The sequence below is a fragment of the Mauremys reevesii genome, linkage group 5, assembly GCF_016161935.1.
Source record: "Mauremys reevesii isolate NIE-2019 linkage group 5, ASM1616193v1, whole genome shotgun sequence".
Classification (NCBI taxonomy): Eukaryota; Metazoa; Chordata; order Testudines; family Geoemydidae; genus Mauremys; species Mauremys reevesii.
This window is the reverse complement of record NC_052627.1, coordinates 37,132,789-37,152,678: the sequence shown is the minus strand read 5'-3', so window position 1 is coordinate 37,152,678 and position 19,890 is coordinate 37,132,789. Positions and strand designations below refer to the sequence as shown.

The following is a 19,890-nucleotide window of genomic DNA, read 5'->3' as shown; positions in this document are numbered from 1 at the left end:
TGCCACCCTTCTGCACTGCTGCCTTCAGAGCTGAACCCTCCATCAGCAGCCACCACTCCCTGGCCACCCAGCTCTGAAGGCAGCAGTGCAGAAGTAAGGGTGGCATGGTATGGTATTGCCACCCTTACTTCTGCATTGCTACTGGTGGGGCACTGCTTTCAGCGCGAGTCACCCAGCCAACAGCTGCTACTCTCCGGCTGCCCAGCTCTGAGAAACACTGGTCTCCCCTGTGAAATCTATATAGTATAGGGTAAAAGCACACAAAAGACCAGATTTCATAGTCCATGACATATTTTTCATGGCCGTTAATTTAGTAGGGCCCTACTTATACAGTGTCAACCATCAGAGGGGTAGCCGTGTTAGTCTGGTTCATCCTGTGGCACCTTATAGACTAACAGATGTTTTGCAGCATGAGCTTTCGTGGGTGAATACCCACTTCTTCGGATGCAAGCAACCATATCTCCATAGTCTTTGATTTATATGTTACAACTAGGCACTCTTATGCTTCTCCCCTTCAATCCAATGCCATTACACAAGCAGAAGAGGATGGTGTGTGGCACGGACACTGGCACGGAATATTTACTTTAACTGATCTTAAGCAACAGAATTCCAAACATGACAGGCTTCCCTTGTAACAAAGACAATAAACACCATAGCTGGCACTATTGCTCACTTATTTTTCTCTTCCAGCAACAGGAAGTCATATCCTTGAGAGAAATCCTAAGAGTTTATCTTCTGTAATTAAGGAGATTCAAAGTAAATAAAAGGAACATTAACAGTAGCTTAGATAGCAGTACCTATGCTAGGCTGAATTAGACAGTTGGTTCCTATTGGACAGGATGCATGACTTCCAATATGTGAACAGCAGTGAACAGCTATGGTGTTTGTTACAAGGTAAACCAAAGGTAAGTCCAATGAGACAAGACAGATAATACAAATGGTGTTAGGTACAAACAAAATTTAACATTTGTCTTGTCTACTCGGGCTTTAAGCAATTCAGCACAGGACTGTCTTTCTAAAATTTTGTACAGCATCTAACTCATTATATGGCTGTTCTGTCTTTTATTCTGTTTAAGGTCTGATCCAACTACTACTTGATGCAATGAAAAGGCTCCCACTGATTTCACAGGAAACTTGGTTGGTCCCCTAAGATGCCAAATAATAATGAACAATCTTATTCTTTTAGGCATAGCTCTAAGGGGCTGCTCTTACCTGTGTCAGCCCAGGAGAAGTCCAAGTGACCCTGAACCCGGTGAGCCTGAATCCTGATCTCTGAATTCAGATTTACCTTAATACCATTTGTTTAAGGCTTACATAGGCCTCTAGCTAAGGAACATATTCAGGGGTACTGCTGTCCTACTTTCCCGGACTGCAGCCCCGCTTTCAGCACAGGCTGGTGCTGAAAATTAGAAGTGCTGCGCATGGGTTACAGATAAAAGAACAGATAAATTGTGTGCTTAGATAGTAAACTGCTCAGTGAAGGGACTGTGTCCTTAAATCTGTTTGCATAGTACTATGGGACCTTAACCTTCACAGGGGCCTCTGGGCACTACTGTCATATAAATATTATGTAAAAATAATAATCAGAAGGTATATGAGCTGAAGAAATGCAGAACTGGAATTTACACACTCTCCTTGCAAAGTTTATTAATTGCAATAGCTTTCCCCTAGATTTTCTTTTTTTTTAAATATATATAATTGTTTCCCATTATCTCTTTAGTATTTTTATTTAAAAAGTAGGAAATTAAATCCAAACAATTAGTGTTAACACACCATTAAGGTTGCAAAATGAAGCATGCAAATCAGTTATGAATGTTTACTAAACATTAACAGAGCCACACTGCACAAATGTAGTATTTTCTGTTACTCTGTTATTTATGCATATTATAAAATATTAAGATGTGCAACTTAACACTTAGAATTTTAAAAAACAGAATATGAACTGAGCCCTTAGAATATGAAAAACAGTGCTTTACCAACATAATTACTGTGACACTGCAATCACAGCCTTATATTTAGAAATTTTCTCTTTTGAGTTCTTGATCTTGCATCCCTAACACAAGTCTCATGCAAGATTACTAGAGTAAAATACAAATACTGAGCTGGATCTTGTCAAACCTTCATCACCCAAGTAATCCCAGCTGAATAACTTGCATTCTTAAGGTTGCAGCATCAGTGCCACTATTTTATTGATACACCCACTTTTGTCATTAATGTAAACTTGCAGTCCCATCCCTATGCCATCTATGCTCTTTATATATATGCTTTGCGGGGCTTTGCGGGGCTGGTTATGGACTGGGACATAGAAATGCCTCTACTGTGTGTCTTTACTTCCACGATTCTATATGTTTGTTTAATAAAAACAGAAATATTTGTGAACATTAAACAGTAATGACGTTACCAAACAGAAAACTTCACTGTTACAAAACCAGTATTTCTTCTCCTAAGATATACACATTATTTTTCAAAGTATTTTCTTGCTTTTCACCCTGCAACCAGAGAGAGAAATGCCCTGAATGAAAACCTGACCCCACTGAAGTCAATGGCAAAACTCCCATTGACTTCAGTGCGGCCATGATTTCATTCTGTTTCCAAGTTCAGTTAACTCTGCCTGATCCCTGACCTGGCCTGTCTGCAACCATTTTTTACCTTGTCCCCATTTTGGGCATTTTAAAGTTCCTTTGTTCAAGTGCTTCCAGACAAGGGCAAAATGTCAGTTTCAAGAGGGTCTCACACAACTGGACAGAAACAGCAAGTGAAGCCAATTTCCCTGCACTATCCCTGAGCCCTCTCTCTCTCCAGCTACAGTTTCTCCACATTTCACTAAACAGTCTTGTCTGGTAAAGAGATGATAAATAAAACTCTTTCTGACATTCTCTAAGAGGAAACTCAGATTACCAACCCCAAGAGCACATTGTAAAGCGCTGTATATGCCTTTTACCTAATAAATCCTAAGCCATTACACAAAAAAAATGTTCTTTGGCTTTTGGCAAAACTTTTCCACTGGGAGATATTTTCTAGTGGCTTACAGCTCTTTGCTTCTTCCCACTAACACCACCAACTACTTTTCTATCTAGTGCCATCATTTTTTTTTTGGTACACGCATGCATCCCAACACCTTTTAATTGGCAGTGACTCCCCTCCTGTGTCAGTCCAGCCTGCAGATCTCAGTTGCTGCTCTCCAAGTTTCCTCCTAATTTTGTGAGGTTGCAGGCAGTCTAACAGCAGGTCTACAGTGGCGCAGTATCGCCCATCGGTGTAGTTAATCCACCTCCCATGAGAGGCAGTAGCTATGTTGATGAGAGAAGCACGCCCATCAACATAGCACTGATTACACTGGATGTTGGTATAACTGATGAGTGATTTATTGGAGCATAAGCTTTCATGGGTGAATACCCACTTTGTCAGATGCATGGCAAGTTTATAGTGTAAACCTGGCCTAAGAGTCTTAAATCGCTGACATTTAGCCAGAGTGAGTCACTGGACTGCAAACACTTAGCCCTGGTCTACACTACAGAGTTAGGTCAATGCAAGGCAGCTTATGTCAACCTAACTCTGTAAGTGTCTACACTAAAATTTTGCTCCGCCAACGTAACTCACCCGCTACATAACTCCACTACCACGAGAGGCATAGAGTCAGTGTGGATGTATTTAGGTCAATGCAGTGCCAGTGTAGACAATGTCGACTGTTGCTGGTTTTCGGAAGCCACCCCACAATTCCCCACACTGACAATTCAGTTGGTGCAAGGATACCTGATGAGGACATGCGCCGCCAACCCAAGGAACAAAGTGTACACACGCACAAGTGATGTAATTACTATGGCAGCTGTATGCTCATGTAATTTAGGATGACTTAATTTTGTAGTGTTGACATGTCTTTAGCTCCTGGCTTTTAAAATCCATTCAGGGTGGATCAGCATACTTCCCCCTCCCACAAATCCAGTTTAAATGGTATTCATGTTGTCCTGAGCTACTGCAAATTCAGTGATCTGAGTGCTCAATCTATGTAGTGCAGGAACTATTTTAGGTCAGGGAAATGTGATGCATTTTCTTCTCTGCACTCTTCAGAGTTTCCTCAATATCAGTTCAGACATATTCCAAACACATTACATTCCTTTGTCTGCTTTAATTTAACTCAGTAACATTCTTGAAGGGTCCTTCTACAGTCCTCTTTACTCCAGTGAGAGTTCTTTATGGGCATGAGGTCATGATAATATCCAGTCAGCAGAAATTGTTTACATACAAATCTGCTTCCAGAAACCCTCAGCCCATTCAGTTTGTAACAAAAAAGCCTCTGCAATACCTTTTATGATTTTCAGCTCAGTATCTTTCTACTGAGTTTTAAGTTTATATATATTACAGATGGTCAAATAATGAAATAAAATTTAGTATACAATAAAAAAAGCCAAAACATGCATACACACATGAATTATTCAACCAACTCTAATAAACTTCAACTTCTCTCATTTTATTATTCATTATGCCAACTGGTTTGCCAATCCCTACGAGTTATGGGTGTATCATAAAGTAATACTCGAATTTTCATCGCTTTTGGGATTTGACATAGAAGACAGATAGAGAAAGATATTATTTCATTGCCATTCACCTGCCCCCCACTGTTTGATAGTGCTTGATAGTTTTGTCCACATCTGCAATGTACTATCAGCTGTTCATATATTTTATATTTATTTTAACTTGAGATTTCCTAATGCATTAAAAATATCAACATCTTCTTAAGAAAAACTCTAAAGACTGCTCAGTTGCTTTCATAAACAAGTGCGGTACATCCCTAATGGAACATGCCCTTTGGGTGCACTTGATTACTTTTTAAAGAAGAAAACAAACAAAAAATCCCATCAACATATTTAAAAAGTTTTTGATTATTATCCCTATCAAATGATTCCTCACCCTTGGAAAAACAGACATACAGAGCTATTTGTGCAGTTGGTGTTTTCTCAGCATCTTTGTGGCAGAATCATGGTTGTTATTTCATGTTTATGGTTGTTGTATCAAACCTGGCAAGGTACTAACAAGCTTCAACAGGACTTTATTTTTACAGTTGAAACCTCTTTACCAAGCTGCAGCTGCACCCTCTGTACCTCCCACTCAGCCTCCTCAACTCCTCCCACCTCCTTCCTGTTCTTTCAGACTCCCAACAGCCAGTGCTCCCAGTTCTAATAATACAAGCAGCATCTAAACACCACAATGGGATAACATATAACACATTTTACAAGTACATAAAAGCACACAGATACTAAAGTAATGGGCACCTTGTACGATAGACACACAGAGAGCTACATAAAGAATAGACATGCCAGGATCCTAATTCTAGTTATTCTCTCACTCTCTTCCTTTTCACATTTTTCTTCCTGACATGAGAAATGATTGTCAGCAATGATTGTTCCAGGAGGCTGAAGTGGAGGCAAACAGCAATATGCTACAAACAGGCATCAGTTAATGGGACTAGGTTCCCAGCATTCCCTATTCACATACATACTCGGCTCTTTTCAGCACTCGCTTATTCCTGCTTCTCCCACACAAAGAGTCTTAGAGCTAGGCTGCAAATCACATGATATTTTTACATCAAGATAGACATCTGCAGTGACAATTACAATAGCTCTAGTCCCAAAGAATGCTGTAAAAACAAGCTTTGTAAAGTTAGGTTAGTGGAGGAAGCTGATAGGGACAGGGGAGACGTATCCATGTCTCCATATAGATTCATATTATGTTTATATGTTCTTATTATTTATGGTAGAATCTACCTAAGCTTTACAAGGAGAAAGCAAAAGTGTGTTGGGAAGGAAATGTTTGTTCCTTTTTCAATCTGTTTGTCTGGCATATGCAGTGACTGAATAGATCTGGTACTCTATGGTACTGGAAAGAAAAAGACAACATGTGCGAAGAGCATATTGGCAGCTACTGGAAAACTGTATACCACTAACATTTGAAATCATGACATCTGTCATGCAATAGCATAACATGAATGGAACAAATCTTTTAAAAAGCATGGGCAGTCAAAGACTGACCCACAGCCCACTAAAATCAACAGAAGGACTCCCACTGACTTCCCTGGGGTTTGGAGAAGGTCCTCAAAGATAAAAAAAGCAAACACTTTTTGCTATTTTGCCTGATGGTACTATGCAAGTTCAGTACTATTCTAAAAAGAATCTTCTCATAGTATCATGTGAAAAGCATGAATAACATGAAACTCATGTTTTCTCTGGTGTACACACGCACGGCCGACTCTAGGCACCAGCATTCCAAGCATGTGCTTGGGAGCAGCATTTTTCAAGGCAAGGCACTCCAGCTTTATTTATTTATTTGTTTGTTTGTTTATTAATTTATTTATTTATTTGCTTGGGGCGGCAAAAAACCTGGAGCCAGCCCTGTGCACATGATGATTTTTCAAGTTCTTTACATCCCATTCCAATATATATATAAAAAACATATCTCTTGTAGTACTAAAGTACACATTCTACACACCGAACACTTTACACAATGCTACAGGAAGATCACACTAAACTTCGCCATGTGGAAAAGCAAGCATTCAGTTACACTTAGATTACACAGTAATAATGAACAATGAAAACCCCTTTCTTCAGTCCATACATATTATCTGGAGGACTTTCTCTTTCCCTGGCTTTGGTTCCAGTCACCTCTCCATCCACCAGGATTTCAACATTCTGGAAGCTCCATCCACCAAGACATTCCCACAATTACAATCAGCTGGGGTTAAATCCTTCATGGAGTAATTATCTCTCTCCAGAACTGACACGTAGATCACATATTACCTCTTCCTGAACAATGAGGAAGACTATTAGCAACCTAACTTTCTGGCACTTTCTCCTAGATGTCCTAGATGTCCTCAACTTTTGGAAGGTGGCTGCAGCCCTGTGAAGGCTGAAGGGCATAGTCTTGAAATGGTACAGGCCAAAAGGTGTTGCAAATGACATTTTCACTCGAGACACCTTGTTAGAGGAATCTGCCAGTAGCCTTTGGTCAGATCTGGGGTTGAGATGTATTGTTGTGGCCACCAATCACTCTAACAACTAATTGACTTGGAGCATGGGATATGCATCAAATGTCAATGGGGGAGGCAACAAATGTGGATATCACATTTACCTTCCTAAAGTCTATACAAAACAGAGTCATTCCATCTGTCTTGGACACCAGGACAGTGGGGCTCTACCAACCATTGTGAGAGTCTTCTACCACTCTAAGGTCCAACATTGCTTGTAGCACCTGATGTACAGCATCTCACATTTTCCTGGGCAGGGGATGGTGGCTTTCCCAGACCTTCACTTCACTAACTTCAGTAAATACTTCCTTAGTATAATGCATGAGTTAGTTTTAAATACAAAAATATGTTTTGATAAACTTATGTTGTCCGGCATATTTAAGTCTTTTTTTTTCCTACTAATAAAAACAATTTTAAAATGCTGGGTTTGAACATTTTTAATTGAATTTTACACGCTCTCTAAATGAAGCTTGAAACTAATCTTAAGTAAAAATTATCTTCTACTAAATAAGAAATGCATTATTGACCATTTTCTAACATAATAGATGTAAAAATTAAGAATGTATATAAATATAAGTTAAACTCCAGAATTGCCTAAATAAATACCTATATAGTGTATCCTACTGATTAGCAAAAAGAAATATCAAATTTAGTATAAAAGTTATATTTGATTGCATATCAACTTGTTTGTATGGTTATCAGCTAATGAGACGGAACCTTTATTTAGAAAAATAACTAAAAATTAAAAATGCAAAACAAGATTAAAAATCAATTATTTAAATCAAGGTTTCCTGCTTGCTGATTAAAATCAGTGATTTATCCTGGTCTCCCATGTTTCAAAGGAGATATTAGCTCCAGCAGAAGCCAGATATGTTTTTTAATTCATTTCCTCAAGGTTCACATATATTATCTTTAAAGAGACTGCCTAGGCAGTCCTCTCCTTTCCCTATATGAGTAGTATTTATTGTAGCCAGCATTTCATAAAGGAGCAGATATTATTATGACCTCGCTTTGCTCTTTTTTATATTTGTCTATGAGGAATAGTTTCTACACAAGACTATATTATTGAAGGCTGAGGAGTTTAAGTGTGTAATATTCTTTTACTAAAGTTCTGTCTGTGTTTGTACACTTGGAATAAGCACTTATGGCTCCAATCATTATTATTATATGGAAAAAAATAGGTTTTATCATTCACAGACAAAAATGGTATTGTGCTGACACTACTGTGTGAGCTTTGTTCAGTTTGATTTTCTAATTAGCCATTCTTAGCTGGTTTAAATGTTAAATGCACAGCTGTGGCTATGGGGTGAGGTCCCAGCTGGCCGTAACCAGTGGTGCCTAATACTGAGCTTTGTTTCAAATAAACAAAGTTCACATATGCAAACATAACTGAGTTTAAACATCAGACGCTTTCCCTGTTCAGCTTGTAAATTCAAATGTGTAATAGCATCAATGTCTGCTCTCTGAATATGGCTGTGGACAATCATTCTTTAATGGAAACACATACACACTATGTAATATTTTATATAATTTTTAAATGCTAAAATACTGTTTACAGCAGAGGAAAAAAACAGATTTAATTTAGAAAGTACAATTAAAGTAATTTTCAGTAACAAGTTGTCAGTTAATCTATAGTTATTTTATTTTTATCAATTCCTAAGCAAAGAACAACTAGCACAATGGAGGAGGAGGGTCTACAGTAATACAAATAAGAAATAATAATAAAGACGCATGTAGATGGCTGTATTTTTTTAATTATTATTATTTTCTAGTTTCCTAACTTTCCTGGTGTATTCTAAATCAGAGAAGCTTGTATTTGTTTAAATGCTGCACTGTGAAATGCAAGTTTTTCCATTGGGTGCCTGGGTGTTGCTGAACAAAACTGGGCCCTATCGTGTAAGACAAAAGAGGAAACCATTCCTGATTCAGAATAAGCAACAGCTACAAACAGAATGGTGTTATGATTTCAAGCACATTACATACTTAGAGGTGGTATATCATTTGAGTATGGGGAGGAAGGGTGGCATTATTCCATCATTTTGTTATTGTGAGGTAGGATGTGGAAAGGAGAAAAGGTCAGGAGAAGATGGTGTGTGTATATGGTAACTATGGTGAACGTATGAATTTCTCTCCACATCCATATCATCCTTCTATCCTGTTTTGATGATGTCTCCCACCAGAGATCTTCAGAGGCTAGCATTTTGGGCAGTTTCATCCCACTATAGATGCACACAAAATACAGCAGTAGAAGAGTACAACAAGGATATATGTCTGGTGTTCTGCCTCTTGTTCCCATGTGCTACTTAATTTTTAAGCATCAATGAAATGAATACAGTCTGCTTTCTTTTTTCATTTTATTCTTGCCATTCAAGTTCCTCCGGGTAACACTATTTCCCAGGAGGATATACTCTTGTCCCAATTAATTTCATAAAGTAAGTTGAACTCTGGAACCTTTCATCTTTTTCCACAGATATTTAATCAGTCTTAAACAAAAACTGAAAGCACTTTTCTGGGTGTACTTTCTATTTTCTAAGTGCAGAAACCAACAAGGCCTTGGATGCTATTCTTCATTGACTACTCAGTACTAACTTGTTTAGACCCTGAATTGCACCAGTTTTTCCTCTTTTCATCTCTCTTTCTCATTCCCTTTTCTCACAAGCACCTCTCTGCCTTCACCCAGCCTGTACAGCTCCTAAAAATAAAACCAAGGACCAAAAGAATTTATGTTTTTACAGTATCACTGAATGTGTTTCTCTCAACAAGAATCTCCCATGACTGACTACCCTGCAGGTTTTGGTGCTACTCTTGGACAAGAAAGGAGACACCATTAAGATGTCATTAATTCCTATCCTATCAGTGGAATTTATAATTAAATACAAAAAATAATGTTAAAATGACATTAAACTTCCAACTTGAAAGAAAAAGAACTCAGCTAAAACTTCTAAAGTCCCCTTAACTCATGACCTGTTGTTCATTGTAGTTCATGTCAGGTGTAAAAAGTCACTGTTCTGAAAGCCATTCATTAGGCAGACATTCAGGAAGCACCAGATTGGAGTCCTCTTGTCTTCTACAAATCTAAGACAAGTCATATGTAACATTATACTGACATTCATTTTGTACTGAGTAACTGAAAATGGTTCGAGACAAGTGTTAGATGTTCAAAGAAAATGTTTTTGTATGGACTTCTGTGAGTACTTATATTTTATCTAATAATCAAGTTGGAGGTGAAGTACCTCTTTGGAAATACTGAGTGAAATCCTGGACTTACTGAAGACAACAGGAAAATTCTCATCAATTTTAATGTGGCCAGGATTTCACTCACTATATTATCAGCGGTTCTCAAACTATGGGGCAGGCCTTCCAAGGGTGACGCGGGAATGTGTCAAGGGAGGTGCGAGCTGTGGGCTTTTTCTTTTTTTTTTTTTTAAAGAGCTCCGGCTGTCAGCCCTGGGTGGCTGGGGCTTGTGCAGAAGGGCCATGCTCACCCCGGAGACGGGGAATAAAGGGGACAGCTGGAGCCACGCCACCCTGGGGCTGACAGCTGGAGCCCTGCCACCCAGGTTCAGGTTCTTCTTCCCCTCCACCCCCTAATTCCCTCAGCAGGAGGCAGCCCGGGTTCAGGTTCTCCTTCCCCCAACCACCAATCCCTCACCTGGAGGTGGAGGGGCTCTGGCAGCCCCGGTGTGGCAGCAGCAGCACAGAAGTAAGGGTAGCAAATGTGGCACTAAGTCTGCTGTGAAAAGTGATGACAAATACCACTTTTCACATTGTCTCCCGTACTTCTGCACTGCTGCTAGCATGATGCTACCTTCAGAGCTAGGCGCCTGCCCAGCAGCCACTGCTCTCTGCTCTGCCTTCAGAGCCGGGTAGCAGTATATGTACTCGAGGGAGGACAGTAAATGACTACTGACACAAAGAAGAGGGGCTCAATCAAATAAGTTTGAGAACCACTGCACTATATTAATCTTAGATGTATCACTATTTAATATGAATTCTTATTTGTATATCTGTTTTATTGAAAATGTAAAAAAAGATTTTAAAAAAATCTAATTTCACTTTTTTAATCTCTGGACCTGTTTATAAAAATGGTTTTTCACTGCACAATTAAATAAGCCATTTTTAAACAAAAAAAATGGAAAAAACAAATTCTGTCATGTCTAACCATAATGAATTTGACCCACATTGAGCATCAGCAAGTTTGAACCTTAAATTTTCAGGTCCCAGCACAGATACTTCTTGAGCTAACGGAGATTCTGTTTTCTGCTACTACCTATGGACCAGAGGGATACTTTACGTACAAATTTGCCAGTGGCTCACATGACTATCTGCTGGACAGCAGTAGAGTATTAGAAATTAGGAATCTTAAATTCTGTTCCAGAGTTTCACAGAGGATTGTGGTCTATTTGCTAGAGCATTAGCTGCAGCCATCATAGCCAAGCCCATATTTCACGCATTCATTTGGAGATGCAATGTGGCTGAGAGGACAAGAGATTAGTCTGCCATATTAGAGATACAGGATATATTGCCAGCTTTGTTTGCAGTAATCTTGTGAATCCTCTGTCAATTTATTTGTAAAAGAGAGGAATGATATTTGACTGCTTCTGCAGGTACAGCTTGAGGCCTTGTCAATAATAAGGTATATGTAGTGCACTGAAATATAAACCACAGTCAGTAGATTTGATATCAGATTGGGTAGACTTCTGGTGCCTAATTCAGGGTACTTTTTCTTTAGGCCACAGGTTATTTGGACTGGCGTTGGATTGATGCTCTATGGAACATTGCCTGACTTAGCAGAGCAGTGAAACAAACAGTCTAATGTAGCTGAAATGCAGATTTCCCGCAAAATCCAAAAATTTGAGAACTCTATTCTGAAATGGCAAGTGAGAAAGGAATATCTGGAAATATGGAATTTATGACAGGAAGGAAGTGATCATAATTAGGTTCTGGGTTCTAAGAAGATTAAACCAACAGACAGAACCAGTGAGTGCAGCATGTCAGAATGGGGCAATTGGTGGGAAGATATTTTATATGGAAATTTATTTTAGGAGGAGGTAATAGGGGGTCACATGAGGCAGTACAGCACCTACAATATCTCCATAAGCTTCCATCAGCATTCTTAAAAAATCCTTATTTCAAGTACTAATTCCCCCCCCCCCCTCAACTAATGAAAATCACATATACATCTCGCTAAACCTTCTCTTAGAGCATTCAGAAAGGCATTTCTATTAATATCAAAACTAACAACTCTAAAAGAGGGGGAACAGCTCTGGAAAAGATTCAAGATGGCAGAGCTATGCAGTATGTAAAATCCAATGATCTGGCCTCCAAGATTATACAGGAAGTTAACTTAAATTTGACTACAGTAATGACTCAAGAAATGAAAAAGTCTCTGCTGTCCTTCTTAGACCATCTAACTGGAACAGTAAATCTTAGGAAAAACTTTATAACCATAAGGATAGTTAAGTACTGGAAATATTTTTCTGAATGGATTCCAAAACTACTGGATCTACAGGTAAAAAGAATGTTAAAATAACAGAGCTTATTAGGCACAAAACAGCCTTCACCCCTGATATGTAGTGATCCTCCTTCAGAAATGTAGATAGACAATCGGTTTTATAAGCTACAACAGAAAGGAGAGATCTTACTTACTCGGATAAAAACTTGTCATTTTTCTAGGATTTTTCCTCCCTCTCACAGCAGCACATAACTGCATTCAATCCAACAAGAAAGCTACTTCAAAATCAGCTAGTTATATATAAAATCACTGACCTATATATATATATATAACTTTAGATTCAAGAACCTTCAGGATTTTTGAAGAAATGCAAAGCTTTATGTTTAAAAATTCTGAGGAAGCTTTAAAATTTGGAAACTCAGATTAAAAATATCTTAACTCTAAATGCCTTAAAACATTATTTTGTGTTAAACTAATGCTGCTATATAATTAAATGGCAAATTGATATATATGACCATAGTTTCTGATTATATGTTAGTTAATAGAGTTCATCTCATAATGTTAATAATATGAAAACTTAAATTTTGGGTATTGCTTGAGAGAAGCCTAGACTCTTCACATAATCTACCGTCTCTGTACACTTAAGTGAGCTTATATGAAATCCATTATGATCCTTTACCTGTAGATAGGCTCCCTGATCATTCTCAATGTCCTTTTCTTTCAATATGAATCTGATACTTCTAATTATTGGTCCTTATACCTGACTAAGAATACTAAAGAAGGATAAACTTAGGCTCCTACACTCATTCAAGGACATATCTTATCTTGCTGATTAATGGCTAAACTAACACAAACTGTTTTAAAAGAATGTCATAATTCAGAACTTTCCATTGTTTATTTTATTTAATATTAACCAATGTTATTGAACTTAAGAAGTTCCCCCTGAAAGAAGTAGAATGAGGGTGAGAAAAAGGGAAGGGAGAATATTATCTGTTAGTTTGCCAAATTGTATTACCATTGGCAACATGGAACCACTATATGAGTAGTACTGTGCAGATCCTATTGATTCAGTGATGTCTTTAATGACTGGACTCTTTTTCTGTCTTTAGCTGTGATGATTTAAGAATGAATCTACTCACATTGCCCTCAACTGGATATTGTATTGTACTTGTGATAATGTGAGTTTATGAACGAGTCATCCCACTACATTACCTGTTTATTATAAAAAAAGAACTAAAGAGCATATGAAGCCATTTTATTTGGTACAAAATGAGATCGAGAATCAGCTTGTTGAGACTCCTAAGATAGACAACATAGGGGTTAACCTCCAACCTTCAAACTGGAAATTTTATAAACGGGTGTCTGTAATTCAATATGTTTAGAACTGGTTATATTTTACAGAAACTCAAATCAGCAGCTCCACATTGCAAAGCAGCAAAGAAATATATTACTTCCCTATTATTTTTTCTAACTTAGTATGGGGCAAAGACATTTTTATTTCAGCAGATCTCACAAAATCCCAACCTAGGGACTATTCTGCAAATTTAGAGAAGGACTGAAATGTTCTTTGCCACAGTGCGTGAATTATCGTTGTCTCTGTGGATATATGACCTACAAAGCTTTACTCCACAAAAGGAAAACAGTATGTTTAAAAGATGAGATGCCAAAGGACTGTGGGCTGTTAGAAATTTTTCCAGGGCAGAACACTACTACTTTCTTTGAACAATACCTTCTCAGATATTCTATATGTAGCTACAAATTAGATATTTCCTAGACATATTTAAAAGGAGACACACCACAAGTGGAGAAGAACCATTTAGAATGTATAACCCAGATAATACCCTATCTCTATTGCATATCTTCTTTAGTCTACAGTCTGGACTCCAGATATTAAAATTCTTTGTATGGATAATCATTGACAAAAACTGTTTCAAAATCCTTTGAAATGTCTATTTGCAACAATTACAAAGAAATACTTTGTGTGACATAGATTTTTCTATTTTCATTCAGTTTTCATCCAAATAAATCGAGATCAATATTTAAGATGGTGTAAATACAACTATGAATCAGACTCTCCCAGCATTACTTATGGAGCTGTCAGTACAGACACCGGGCATTGAGTCACGTTATTATATGTTCTAAGTTGGTAATTCACACAGGCGAATCATATAACTTTCACTCACCTATGTCAGTGGTTTTCAATCGTTTTTCATTTGTGGACCCCTAAAAAATGTCGAATGGAGGTGACATTTTGGGAATTTTAGAAACAGTCTGCGGATCCCCAGGAGTCCATGCACCGCAGGTTGAAAACCACTGTTCTATCATAACGACAACCTTTTGTGGACTCCTTAGACATAGTCTGAGGACCCCCGGGGGTCCGTGGACCACAAGTGGAAAATCACTGACCTAGGTGAACAGTCACTTACGTGGGCAGTCTCATTGACTTTAATGGGACTGCTGTGTCAGTAAGTGCTCACCCACATGAATAAGGATTGCAAGATCTAGCCTTCAGTGTTTAACCCTTTATTATACATGCTGGCCCACATCCCTAGCTAGTAAAAATGAGCACAGCTTCATTAATAATAATATTAATAATGTGTAAAATGAAGGACCAAATTAAGCACAGTGAAGGCCAAAGTGGCCTTTCCTGCACAGGGGAATAATGTAGTATAAGGCATGGCAGGTAGTAACGCAGAGAAGGGGAAAGCAGCCTCTACAGAGCTATTACTCTGATTCCCACGGGAACTGGGAAAAACCTGGGGGGCAGACACTGTGATAGATGAGGGCTAATTCAAGGTACAGAGGAAAGATTGAAAAAAAAAAGGGGGTTGTTTAGTCTGGAGAAGAAAAGACTGAGTGGGGATATAACAGTTTTCAAGTACATAAAAGGTTGTTTACACATTAGGAAAAACTTTCTAACTGTCAGAGTAGTTAAGCACTCATACAAATTACCTAGAGAGGTTGTGGAATCTCCGTCATTGGAGGTTTTTAAGAACAGGTTAGAGAAACACTTTTCAGGAACTGTCAAGTTATTACTTAGTCCTACCTTGAGTGCAGGGGACCAACTGGTTGTGGAAAAGAAATTCAAATCACTTCAACAAAATCTAACTAATGCCCCCCACCCTCCAAAAAAAGTTCAAGCTGAATAAACTCAATTGCAACATTTACAAGCAAACAAAGTACTGCACACTTCATAGACTTAATATTTTTCTTCAGTTTTAGAACCAAATGGATCCAGACCTACATTTAAGATGTTCTATATGTGATTATCAATCACATACTGTTTGTAGGGCTGTTTTTATATACCCAATTTTCGGCACGCAGTCACCTTTTCACATTGGCCATTCATTCAGTTTTTAAACCATTATTGCACACAGCGGGATGGGACCAACTCAACTGTATTGACTTAGACACAATGCCTATAGTGGGCAAGAGGATTATCCTAGGTCTATTAAATATACCAACGAAGCCTACATTACTTATGTGGCAACATTAAGCCTATAGCTGCCTTTAGATACACAAATCTCAAAATTCTGGCTGAATTAAATAAGTTTCACAACTCTCCCTTTCCCTCCCTTGCAATATTATATGCAAACATGCCCATTTTTCTAACTGAGGACTGGTTCAACATCAGACAGTTGAATTCTGTAGCATCCATATGAATGGTCTGTTCCTTTAGGCCTCCTGTACCTCTGAGTAGCACAGAGGCTGTGAGATGACATGATCAGGACTGTAATGCACATGTATTATTCTTTGCTGCATGAAGTTCCGAGCTCACAATTTAGTGCTCTCCCATATAACAGATGACAAATGAGTTGGTTTCACTATACAGCCTTTCCACTATTAATAAAACAAACCTTCTCAACTGAATTTCCTACAGCTGTTCAACTAATGTTCAAAATATGTATGTCTAAATTAGGATCTACACTTGAGCATTAAAATTGGTATTTGAGGGGGTATATAAGTGCCTATTTTAAGAACACAAATTTGGACACTGGACCCAACTATAAGGCCCACAGGTTAGAAGCCACACCTGTAGTGCTACCAAGCAGCTGACATCTCTAGGTTATCATCCAGCAGCAGCTGTAACTAGCTTGCATGCCACTTCCCATGAATCCACTGAGGACACAGCCCATGGCTCCAGATTGGCTCCCTGCCAGATATAAACCCAAGGAGCATTCCAGGAACTGTCCAGGATACAGTGTGGATCTCTGGGGCTGCCATAACTGTTCTTTGCTCTTGAACTCCTGGCTTGATTTGGACTTTGCCTCCTGACTTGGACCCCGAAACCTGACTCAGACTCAGACCCTTAGTATTGGCCCTGGCCTGGACCTGACAATGAATTCCTCTGCTACTTCTGGCCTCAGGTTTGCCCTTGCCCCTGACTGCCCTTATTGGGATCCTGACTCTAACGCTCAGGTCCACAATAATGCCCCAGAGCCACTGGGAAGCTGACATAAGGTATCTGACTCCTGGAGGATTCCTCAGGAATCACAGGTGGCACAAAGCCAAGTAGCAGCTCTACACCACTACCTTCCCAACATCCCATGTAAGAGTTCATTCTAGGAGAAATTGAGCATGGCCAGGAAGTTCCTATACCCAACAACTCCCCAGGTGCCTGACTGGCTCCTTGGAGTTATGGGCATCTGTGTATATACTACAGAAGCTTTGAGGCTACTGTAAATTATACTAGAAACCAGCCTAGTCATTGGAGCTACCTCTGCCCCTGGCCTTTATGCTGTTGCTCTGAATGTATTTCAGTTGCAACAGAGGATTTAGACCTTTAATTTAGGTACCCAAGTTCTTAAGATGGTTGCCTTTCTTGTGAATCCTAGCAGGTGCTGGAGTCTTTTACTTTTTACAGTTACTAATGGAGTTCAAAATGACTCTTTAAATCAATCATGTGAAATGTTAAAATAGTTTACATATATGAACTTAGAAGCAATATTAAAAACGTAAACTATTATTTCATTAGTTTGCACAATAACCCGCAATTATAGTTTGTTTGATGCAGGGCTTCATCATTATATAATGTTTTCAATCTAGAAATCCTGACCAAGTTTCCTATTCTGTAGCCCATCTTTCCATATACTAGTTCCATAGGAGAAGCAACTGAGGGTGTTAACAGGTACATTAAATTCCTCTACCTCAATTCTGAATCCTTCCTCATGTCCAATATTCTCTCCAGGCCAGCCAGCAGAATCCATTAATTGAACGGATTAGTCCTGAACCACAGGTGACAATGCATATGTAAATCATTATATAAACGACAGCTTGTTGAAAAATTTTGTTCTGCCTTTCAGTCATCATGGTGTTACTAAACAGAGACATTCCTAGATATCATGTGTCAAGAGCACATCATGCACTCAAGTAATTAAATTTCATTATGAACTCTCAGGTCTCTGTGGCCAGTTTCCTAAAAATGATACTAGCTCTAGCACTGGCACTGTTTCTGTACGAAGTTTAGTTTTACTGTGTTTTGTGGCTGTATTTTATTTTATTCAGAATTTAAACTTTTACACTGTTACCAAATCTCACTTGTTTGGTTAGCTGTTCTGTCTTGTTACAAACTTTTCTGATTCATACCTCATATATATATATATATATATATATATATAAATTGTCCATCTGATCACATTTATCTCTCTGCTACATTCATTTGCACTCAGCTAGGACTTCAATTTCTAACAGCCAAGCTATCATACATTGTGATCCCTCTGCTGGATCATGAAACATCTAATTCAAAGCAGGAACAAGCATAAGAAAAGTAGAGAACATCTACATGAAAGAACAGCTTTTATGCTTGGCGTTTCTATCTACAAAGTATTTCCGATTATTGTTATTGTGTATTTAACACAACAACAAAAATGAGTTTTAAAAATTTAATTTCAAATTCATTAAGAAATAAGACTCATTCAGATATTACAAAAATTACCATAAAACTCAGCAAACCTTACTTCTGGTAGAGGACTGGCCGGTTTGGTGAGGATTCCTCCCACATAAACAACATTTGGTAGAGTGGGTCTTGGAAACTCTAGTGCTATATCTGTACACAGCATCCACAGGCTGGAGTCATGAACCAAATCATGCATCGACCGCTCTGGCAGCACTTTGTGTTTCTGCATTATCATTTCATATTTCGTCAGAACCAAAAAATTTACTCCAAATCTTGAAACCAGATAAATAACAGTGTTTTTAATCCTGTCTAGAAGGTTCATATGATCTGTGAGAAGTGAGTTAAATTCTGGAACGTAAGATAAAGGAGCCGGTGCGCCTACTTCTGCTGGATACCAAAGGCCAGTGGAAAAAACAGCATATTTAACACCTAAAAGGTGAGCTATAACAAACCCACACATCTCATTAGGATCCACTAGCAACAGGTCAAATTTTTCCTGTTTCAGGACATGCATTAGGTTCTGGTTGCCCACAATCATGTCACAGTTCTTAGAATAATGATCCAGGATGTCAAACAGTTCCAGTGCTGTCAGTCTTCCAGAGAAAATACTCCTCATTTTGGACTGAAGAAAATCATCCGAAGTGCTGCTATTAAAGATCCCTGGGTAACGTTGGAGTCTATAGTGATTAGATGGAGGGATGTATCTGCCCTCAGAGAGGAGGAACACTGTCTGGTGACCTTGCTCATGCAAGGCTGAGGCCAAGGCCTTGAAAATATACAGATGGCTTTCAAACATAATTGGCGGCACAACAACGATTTTGGCAGCCCTTGCTATCCCGACAGCGCCCCACAGGAGAATGAAAACTGGAGTGTAAGACTTCATAGCTGAAATGACAAAAGAAAAAAAATATTTCAACAGATTTCAATCCCACCTGTTGTTTAGAGTTTGATAAACAAGCATTACTTGATAACATTTTCAAGTGTTTGCCATGATAACCTTTAGTATCATTTTATCCCAAAGTCTTCTTAGTAGCATTCACGGGGAACAAGATAGCTACTTAGTTAAAAAAAGAAGCAGGTGTTGTGTTTAGTTTCTTGTTAGGCTTTAACTTTTTTCTCTCTCTCTTTTCCCTTCTCCCCTTCCATCTGGTTATACAGGTGGGCAAGCAATTTCTTCTGATACTGATACAGCTCCTGTATTATATGGCAGGAAAGCTGATGAGGACAATGCAGCTGGTACCTTCCTGCAAGATACTGTGTGCACGGCTTCTGAATTATACATGGTATCCAACAGCAAAGGGAAACAAGAACTTAGTGTCCTCTGAAACCCAGATAGTCCTAGGCTTTGGAGCACTAGCATGACTGCAGCCAGTTCATGTTAAGTATTTTGAGTGAATTTAATATTCATAAAGGATTCAAAGACCTAGAGGCTAAACTCCTCTGTTTATCTACATAACAGGCACAGCTTGTGTATTAGCACTACAACCTTCCCCACCAGCATGCCTCAACTCTGTATCTAGA

The 19,890-nt window shown here is 38.6% G+C and overlaps 1 protein-coding gene and 1 long non-coding RNA gene across 2 annotated transcripts in view; one reads left to right on the top strand and one right to left on the bottom strand.

Moving 5' to 3' along the window:
• Positions 1-19,890, bottom strand: part of UGT8 (UDP glycosyltransferase 8) — a 59,749-nt gene that overhangs the window by 18,971 nt on the left and 20,888 nt on the right. The window contains exon 2 of the mRNA XM_039540998.1: positions 18,431-19,254. Coding sequence (XP_039396932.1) covers positions 18,431-19,252 — 822 coding nt within the window. The 5' untranslated portion in view covers positions 19,253-19,254. The remainder of the gene's footprint in view (positions 1-18,430; positions 19,255-19,890) is intronic.
• Positions 868-18,739, top strand: LOC120406333. Its single transcript, XR_005599226.1, has 3 exons — positions 868-905; positions 1,187-1,252; positions 18,683-18,739. It is a non-coding gene; the product is annotated as an uncharacterized LOC120406333 (long non-coding RNA).